The sequence below is a fragment of the Gadus chalcogrammus genome, chromosome 4 (genome assembly GCF_026213295.1).
Source record: "Gadus chalcogrammus isolate NIFS_2021 chromosome 4, NIFS_Gcha_1.0, whole genome shotgun sequence".
NCBI classification, from domain to species: domain Eukaryota; kingdom Metazoa; phylum Chordata; class Actinopteri; order Gadiformes; family Gadidae; genus Gadus; species Gadus chalcogrammus.
This window is the reverse complement of record NC_079415.1, coordinates 34,877,284-34,886,023: the sequence shown is the minus strand read 5'-3', so window position 1 is coordinate 34,886,023 and position 8,740 is coordinate 34,877,284. Positions and strand designations below refer to the sequence as shown.

The 8,740-nt window shown below is 44.8% G+C and overlaps 1 protein-coding gene across 6 annotated transcripts; it reads left to right on the top strand.

Moving 5' to 3' along the window:
- Nucleotides 1-311: 311 nt before the first annotated feature.
- Nucleotides 312-8,519, top strand: LOC130381376 (zinc finger protein ZFP2-like). Of its 6 annotated transcripts, XR_008895383.1 has the most exons (8): nt 312-683; nt 1,690-1,822; nt 2,384-2,667; nt 3,560-3,626; nt 4,212-4,324; nt 4,576-4,642; nt 4,909-7,600; nt 7,694-8,518. XR_008895383.1 is itself a non-coding variant. In XM_056588970.1 (7 exons), exons 3-7 carry the CDS (start codon nt 2,470-2,472, stop codon nt 6,378-6,380), a joined length of 1,917 nt encoding a protein of 638 aa, XP_056444945.1. In that variant the 5' UTR covers nt 312-683; nt 1,690-1,770; nt 2,384-2,469; the 3' UTR covers nt 6,381-8,519. The 6 variants fall into 6 exon arrangements, 5 of the variants coding, with proteins under 5 accessions (XP_056444945.1, XP_056444944.1, XP_056444942.1 ...); XM_056588970.1 differs by having other exon boundaries at nt 1,690-1,770; nt 4,909-8,519; XM_056588969.1 differs by having other exon boundaries at nt 4,579-4,642; nt 4,909-8,519.
- The last annotated feature ends 221 nt before the right edge of the window (nt 8,520-8,740 follow it).

Here is an 8,740-nt window from a genome sequence, read left to right as displayed (position 1 = left end):
ACACATACATATATATATATATATATATACATACACATACACATACATCCATAAAAGACAGCACTGTACAAAAAGAATTGTACAGTATTGTGCAAAAGGTGCAAGAATTATAGTCCTTGTTTGAGGTCAGAGATTACAGAGAGGGACGGTGTCTGACATTCTAAGGGAGTATTTACCTTTATTGGCTTTATTTAGTATTTACGTAGTCATTGGAGTATATAAAACGATTTAAAGTTTAGGGGGAAATAACAAACAGTGGGGGGCAGTAATACGCCATAGCTGCGTCCAGACTACCTAAATAAAAGAAGAAGAAGAAGAAGAAGAAGAGGAAGTTACGCCTCCGTCTTGCAGGACGCAGACAGACCCTACTCTACGATCGTGTACTACACGTAGTTCTTTCCTTGAGAGACACCATGGCTCGCAAACGAGCGAAGCATAGCAGTTGCTTAGTGTTTGGATGTACAAATGAACACAAAAGTCTATATTTTGTTCCTTCCTCCGAGCCGCTGAAGAACCAGTGGGTTAATTTTATTGTCTCTGGAAATGTGCCAGTCTGCGCCAAACATTTCACTGACGACTGCTTCCTCAACTTGGGCCAATACAGAGCTGGACTTGATCAACGTCTGAGAATCAAGTCTGGATCAGTACCAACTCTCCATGGCTCAGCTACAAACCTCGAAAAAGTAAGTTAACTAACGCCATATCATTGTGTTGCTTTACTGTATATTGTTCCGTTGTTACCATTATAATGTTGCTTTAGCATTAGCGCTACAGCTAACAGCCAAGTTACTGTCGCTAATGCTACGGTAGATAGCATCAGTTATGTGTGTAAATACCATGGACCTATAAGAAAGGACAGCGGATGGCCGCTGTAGCACCCGATTTGGTTCCCCCCCCCCCCCAGTTCCTGTTCCCCCTTACGCTGATTTACTGATGAGCCGTGCGTAGTTGCTATGTTACCGTACGTAATTGAGGAAGAAACGGAAATCGGTAACAGCTGGATGTACGGCAAGCGAAATGGGACAAACCTCACACCAGGCTGTGCGGCAGTAGTCGTCTACTAGTCTGCTACGTTGATTTTAGCGTCACAACACAACTATAACACACACACGTTATTCATGAAGGTATTTGTTAGACCATTCATTGTCAATCTTTGCAAAGGAATACGGTTAAAAGAGAAAAATAGGGGAAACCATCTCCATCAATAATGTATTTATTACGGCTGGACAAAGATTAAAAGTTTTAATCGCATCAACTCGCGATTAATCACACTTTTATCCACTCCAATTTAAGTTGAATGAGATATCAAATTGAATGACACATTATCATTTATACCAAATGTACTTATCAATAACTTGGCCAAGTTTTCTTGAGGGAGTTTTATTGAGTCACCCAGTGTGGTTTGAATATGACAATTACGTAACACTATTATAGGCATGTTTTCTCCTTCACACCTGATTCAAATCAAAGGGTTATTAGCAGATTTCTGCAGAGCTTGATATCATGGTATTGAGTTGATGTGTATGTGAGATGAACTATAAAATATGTAAATAAATCAAGGATGTAATATCATTTCATTAGGCTAATGTAATTCACTAAACATGCTTATCTTGTATCTTCTTACAACTTGCACCTGGAATATATACAATGTAATAAATTGAGTACTGATTTTACTTTGTCTCTATGCAGGCCAGCTCATCAAGTGCTTACATTCAGCAGCTTCTCTCAAGGGATGTTGCCTGCCAGACAGACCACCTGGAAACACGTACTGTAAGCACACAGCTATCCTTAAAGACTTTGCAGCCCCATTTTAAAAGTGAAGGTGTGTACTTTCTACATTGAGTATTTTTTCCCTTGATGTAGTAGATTCTAGGCAGCATAGATTCTAGGCTGATGCTAGATTCTACCTGCGCTAAAAAGCCTGATCCTCTTTGGAAAAGCATCATGCCCAGCGCCCTGCTAAAAGTTAAACTTGGAGTTGCAATTCAAAGATGGAATCAGTCAAGAGCCCAGAAGGGTTCAAAATGTATAAATGTTAGCTGAGCCGCTTACGGGGAACGACACGTTGTTGCTTTTTAGTGTCAAAATATAATTATTGTGCTTGCCTCGCATGTCATGTGGTGCTCAGATCATTTTGCGCTGGTGTTCGTTGAGTGTCCTTAACCTGGCCAACCACTTGAGCTTTGAGTCTAGGGAGGATGGTGCTGGAGGAGACGTCCCTCTCCAAAACTGTGAATCTTTGTCAGCAGTACACATTTTAAACCCTCTGTGTCAATGTTGCATACATTTAAAGAGTTTCTTTCACGTGTACAGATACAAAATGCCTCCCTTTATGCAATATCTAAATGTAAATATACTTTTTCCTTTTTTTCTGCCTCTGCAGAAGACTGCGATGCCTTTGGAGACCGTAGCACTCAACGCGGCGCCACCTCAGAGATTCTGGGTGTGGACGCCCCTGGCTCCTCCCACATGTCCAGCCACAGCGAGGAGCTGAAGATTCTGAGCGTCTACGGAAAAGGGGAGGGCCCACTGGCGGAGGACGGCCATGACAACCTCTTCACCGCGTCAGAAGTGGAGGCCCTGAACTCGCTGCCTGCGGACCACAGCGCGGCCAAGAGCCTGGAGCGCGGCGAGCGGCTGGTCTGCCACGAGGAGCTGCGTGTGCAGGTTGGAAATCATCTTCTCATTCACCATCCAAAAGAGAGGCTCCCTCTGTCACAACTCTAAAACAAACCCATAGAAAGCTCACACCTTTTATTTTTCAGTAAACGTTTTTACACCGCCAAATATGCCCGTCTTATGCCCAACTTTTCCCCTGTGTGATCCGCGCGTTTACACTGACCGAGGTAATTTCCGGGCTGTATTTCGCACCCCTATTAACCCACTCTGACCGTACACATATTGGCGGTTTCATTTTGATCTAAATGCGATAGGACAGCCTTGCGGTTCTAGGGGCGAGGCTTGGGTAGAGGTGTTGCTGCATTGTCTCTACAACAGAGACGATGCAGCGATATCAACATGAATAGTTGTAACTGGAGAGAAGGTGAAATCCGCAAGCTGCTGACCATCATGGGAAAGAAGGTGATGCAGTCGCATTTAAAGAAGACGAAAGATGGTCGATCTAAGAGAAAGTACCAGACAAACTTTCCTTACAATGCTTAGTCAGCAAAGTGGTTAGCAAAATAAAGAATATTTCAGTATTTTTGCACTTGTAAACAGTTAATCTCGTTTTAGCCTACACTCAGATTTGAACTCATTCTTGCATGCGAGGGTCTTGAATCAAAAAATATGTAAATATATTTTGCATTCATTGTAAAGAGTCCAACTCTCCGTGTGTAGGCCCGCCTTCTCCGGTGTACCAAGAAAGCCAGCTCCAAGACGAAGGGGGATTTTACCCCTCAGTTTTACATAGGACATTGAAATTGCAGGGCGTTCCAAGCCGTGACCGAATCAGCTTGGCAGTGTGAAAAGGCATAATGTGTCGTTAGTGGGGATTGGCAACTATTCTGTGAAAATGAAAGAATATGTCTTGTGTGTGTTTCCTTCTTTATGTGGAAAGCAGCAGACTCCAGACACCATTTCAATCAAGGTTGAAGAGGATATTGGTGGAGGCTTGCCCGCCGTGGGTTAGTAATACACATTGCATCTATTCAAGAAAACCACCATGATCAACTGAGAATGTACTTGATTCTACCTGCGCTAAAAAGCCTGGTCCTCTTTTGAAAAGCATCATGACCAGCGCCCTGCTAAAACACGAGTCAAACTTCGGAGTTGCATTTCAAAGATGGAATCTGTCAAGAGCCAAGAAGGGTTTCAAGAGCTGGTTTATCATTCTCAAACATCACTGAATTCATAATGCATGAATGTTGGCTGATCAGCTTAGAGGGAAGTACACGTTGTTGCTTTTTAGTGTCAAAATATAATTATTGTGCTTGCCTCGCTAGTCATGTTGTGATCAGATCACTTTGCGCTGGTGTTCGTTAAGTTTCCTTAACCTGGCCAACCACTTGAGCTTTGAGTCTAGGGAGGAGGATGCTGGAGGAGACGTCCCTCTCCAAAACTGTGAATCTATGTCAGCAGTACACATTTTAAACCCTCTGTCAATGTGACATACATTTAAAGTTTCTTTCACGTGTACAGATACACAATGCCTCCCTTTATGCAAATAATGTGTCAAAACAATTAATTTTTCCTTTTTTCTCCGTCTGCAGAAGACTGCGATGCCTTCGGAGACCGTAGCACTCAGTGTGGTGCCACCTCAGAGATTCTGGGTGTGGACGCCCCTGGCTCCTCCCACATGTCCAGTCACAGCAAGGAACTGCTGGTTAGCAGAATAAAGAATATGTTGGCATTTTTGCACTTGTAAATAGTTAATAGTGTTTTAGCCTACACTCAGATGTGAACTCATTCTTGCATGCGGGGGTCTTGAATCCAAAAAAATAAATACACAGGGAAGACATTGAAATTGCAGGTCGTTCCAAGTGCAGTGAAAAAATGCCTAATCTGTCGGTAGTAGGGATTGACAGCTATTCTGTGAAATATGTCTTGTGTGTGTTTCCTTCTTTATGTGGAAAGCAGCAGACCCCAGACACCATTTCAATCAAGGTTGAAGAGGATATTGGTGGAGGCTTCCCCGCCCTAGGTTAGTAATGCACATTGCATCTATGCAAGAAATCAACCTTGATCAACTGAGAATGTACTCGATTCTGCCTTCTCAGCAGGAGCCTTTAACCCTTGACCATCCAAAGGGCGACAAGGATAATGCATAATCAACAAATAGAAGTTGGAAAGAATGTCCAAATATAATTCTTCCAACACACAAGTGTGTACAAAGTACATACTGTATACCTTTGTGAAAATGATTAATTAAAAACTTTACTTTCTCTCTCTCTGTTTTCCTCTCTGAAGAAGACGTCAATGACATCACAGACTGCAGCACGCAGCGTGGCGCCACCTCGGAGAGTCTGCGTGTGGACGCCCCTGGCTCCTCCCACATGTCAAGTCACAGCGGGGAGTTGCGCATCCTGAGCGTTTACGGACAATGGGAGGGCCCACTGGCGGTGAACGTCCATAACACCCTTTTTGCCGCGTCAGAACCGGAGGCCTTGAGCTCGCTGTCCGCTGACCACAGCGTGGCCAAGAGCCTGAACTGCAGCGTGCGGCTCGTCCGCCTTGAGGAGCTGACTGGGCATCAGGGCGGCCGCAAGGGCCGGCCCGGTGTCTTTTGTGGAAAGGTTATTCCCAACAAGGCCAATATGATCGTCCACATGAGGACCCACAACGACGAGAAGCCCTACAAATGTGACCAATGCACAAAGCGCTTCAGTGATAGCTATGCCCTGAAGATCCACATGAGAACTCACTCTGGGGAGAAGCCCTACAGGTGTGACCAATGCATGAAGTGCTTCAGTCTGAAAGACACCCTGAATAAACACATGAGAACTCACTCTGGGGAGAAGCCCTACAGGTGTGACCAATGCATGAAGTGCTTCAGTCTGAAAGACACCCTGAATAAACACATGAGGAGTCACTCCGGGGAGAAGCCCTACAAGTGTGAGCAATGCAGTAAGCGCTGCAGTCGGAGAGATGCCCTAAATATCCACATGAGGACTCACTCCAGCGAGAAGCCCTACAAGTGTGACCAATGCATGAAGTGCTTCAGTCTGAAAGACACCCTAAATATCCACATGAGGACTCACTCCGTCGAGAAGCCCTACAAGTGTGACCAATGCCCGATGCGCTTCAGTCAGAATAACATCCTGAAGAACCACCTGAGGACTCACACCGGCGAGAAGCCCTACAGGTGTGACCAATGCCCGAAGTGCTTCAGTCTGAAAGGCAGCCTGAAGATCCACCTGAGGACTCACTCTGGGGTGAAGCCCTACAAGTGTGACCAATGCACGAAGTGCTTCAGTCTGAAAGGCAGCCTGAAGATCCACCTGAGGACTCACTCTGTGGTGAAGCCCTACAAGTGTGACCAATGCACGATGCGCTTCAGTCAGAAAGGCACCCTGAAGATCCACATGAGGACTCACTCTGGGGAGAAGCCCTACAGGTGTGACCAATGCCCGAAGTGCTTCAGTCTGAAATGCCACCTGAAGATCCACAGGAGGACTCACTCCGGGGAGAAGCCCTACAAGTGTGACCAATGCCCGAAGTGTTTCAGTCTGAAAGACGACCTGAAGCGCCACATGAGGACTCACTCGGGGGAGAAGCCTTACAAGTGTGACCAATGCACGAAGCGCTTCAGTCGGACAGGCACCCTGAAAATCCACCTGAGGACTCACTCTGGGGAGAAGCCCTACCAGTGTGACCAATGCACAAAGTGCTTCAGTCTGAAAGGCACCCTGAAGATCCACATGAGGACTCACTCCGGTTAAAAGCCCTGCCTGCATTGCAACGGCAGCTACAGCGACCCAAGCAATTTGAGTGTGCACATGCTCAAGCACACGGGCAATGGGGTGCTTTCACACAGGGTAACGGGGCGAGATTGAGACCTCTGTCCGGTATTTGTCGAAATTACTGCTTTTAGTTTTTCTTTTCATCATGATTAAACACTTTCCAGCATTTGATTCGCTTTGTTTTAATTTTAGTAATTTATGTCTGTGTGATTAAGAACTTATTTCTCTGACTCTTCTAACAGCAAAATATTAGGAAACGTTCACATCGTTGGTAAATACAAAGGAAACTTGTGAGGGGAGTATACCACGAACCTCGCTGAACATACCCATGCTTTCTTGGGAAAACCTGGTTCGACAGAGACGCAACTCGCAGTCAGAGTTAAATGGTTCCATGACACTCACTTTAGATTAAATAAGTCGAACCAGGTTTTCCGCTTTAGGTTCAATGCTCGTTCACATAAAAGGTGTGTTTATCACGTCATTCGACTCCCCCTTGTGCAAAGTGAATCGAGCGTGCGTGGTGTATTATTATGAATTCCTACGAGGAATTCAAAGTCCAAATCACAACCAAGGGGAACACGGATGCCCATAATATGGCTAGGGTGGCGTGCTGGCAAAAAATAGCCGTCCGTGTTAATTCGTAAGTGAAAAGATTCTGCATATTGTCTAAAAAATATCATGTATCATCATGCCTTTTACCCCCATAGATGTGGTGCCAGCACGCTCCTACGAACATGGGGCCAAGTCAAAAATAAATATTAAAATTATATTCAACGTGGTAAGTTGTAAGCATCCATTTGAATAATTTCAGGTGAATCTAGCCTAGGATTTGCAATGGCCTAGGCTCCAACCTTTAGTCACATGTTGATTACCTGCAGCAAATAAAATAAAACCAAATTTAATACGACTGGGAGGGGGACCGCTCCACCGCCCTTCACCACTTCGGAGGAGCTGGCTCTCGCCAATAACGAAGGTCGGCCGATGATGGTAGGAGTGGAAGGGGGGGGATGTCCTCTGACCCCACTGCCTCGACATCAAAGGCCTTTGTAATGAGTATGTATTCATGTATTGGCAATGGACATCAATAATTGTCTTGCTAATCAAATGTGAAATGATTGAGTGTAAATTAATTGTCATTTTTAGTTGAAGGTACAAACATTAGTTTGGAGGAGCTGCCGACAATCGATCTCCAATCAGAGGTATATAACTATCAAAGCAAAGTGTCACGTACTCTTCTCAATGTTTAATTTCTGGACAGAATGTCCTATAATAGGTTTCCCTGATTCTTGCAGGAGACTGTCGGCCTGTGACTCCAGGGCGACTATGGAGGTGATTTTTCTGAACAATTCTCACAGCTATAGTATGAATAAAAAATGCCTAGGCCTAATTGTGTCACTGACATAGCGGTTATGTGTATGTGGCTGATGGTGGATGCTGCTGAAGGTGAATGCTGCTGATGGTGGATGCTGATGATGGTGGATGCTGATGGCTGCTGCTGCAGGTCGCTGCTGCTTGAGGCGATGGCTGCTTGAGCTGGCTGGTGCCGGATAACACTGCTGCTGCAGGTCGCTGCTGCTTGAGGCGATGGCTGCTTGAGCTGGCTGGTGGTGGCGAAGGATGGTGGTGTCGCCTTCTGCTGCTAGTGGTGGCGGCTTGTGCTGGCGACGGCTGTTGGTGGTGGTGGCGGCAACTGCTGCGATTGTTGTCCTTCCTTTCGACCTGATGCACTTTACTATCCTTAACCTCAGCCTGATGTTTGTGGAGTATTTTCTTTGTTTATTAATAACTTATAATGTTCCTTCACTTTGTTCTTGTTTTACAAGTTAGATATACACGCACACCTGTTTACACACTTGTTGTTCTTGTTGCACACATGACTAACATTGTTTTATTTATTGATACCCCCTGGCTCTACTTTGCTGTTCTTGTTCACTTACTGCATGTTTGCTTTGTTGTTCTTAGTCCTTGTTCCCACTTGTTTTTGGTTCCACAAACCTCAGCCTGATATATCTGGCATCTCAAACACTGGGTCCAGCTTTCCCTGGCGCCTACTCCTTTGCAGTGTGCAGATGTTAGGCAGTGGAATCTGCATTTGCTTTAGGGTTTTATAACCAGTAGTCCATTTTACTTGTATTGCTTTTTTAATTGTCTCCTTTCCTCACCGTATTCCTCTCTTGTCAACACTTATATATACAATATTCATCCCTGTTCCTTCACTTTGTTGTTTTTCAAGTTGGACACACACACGCACATATTATTGTTGTCTGACCCATTGTTTAATAAAAAAACTTTAATTTGTTATTCTTTGATATATGTGATACTTTGTGTTCGGCTTAGTC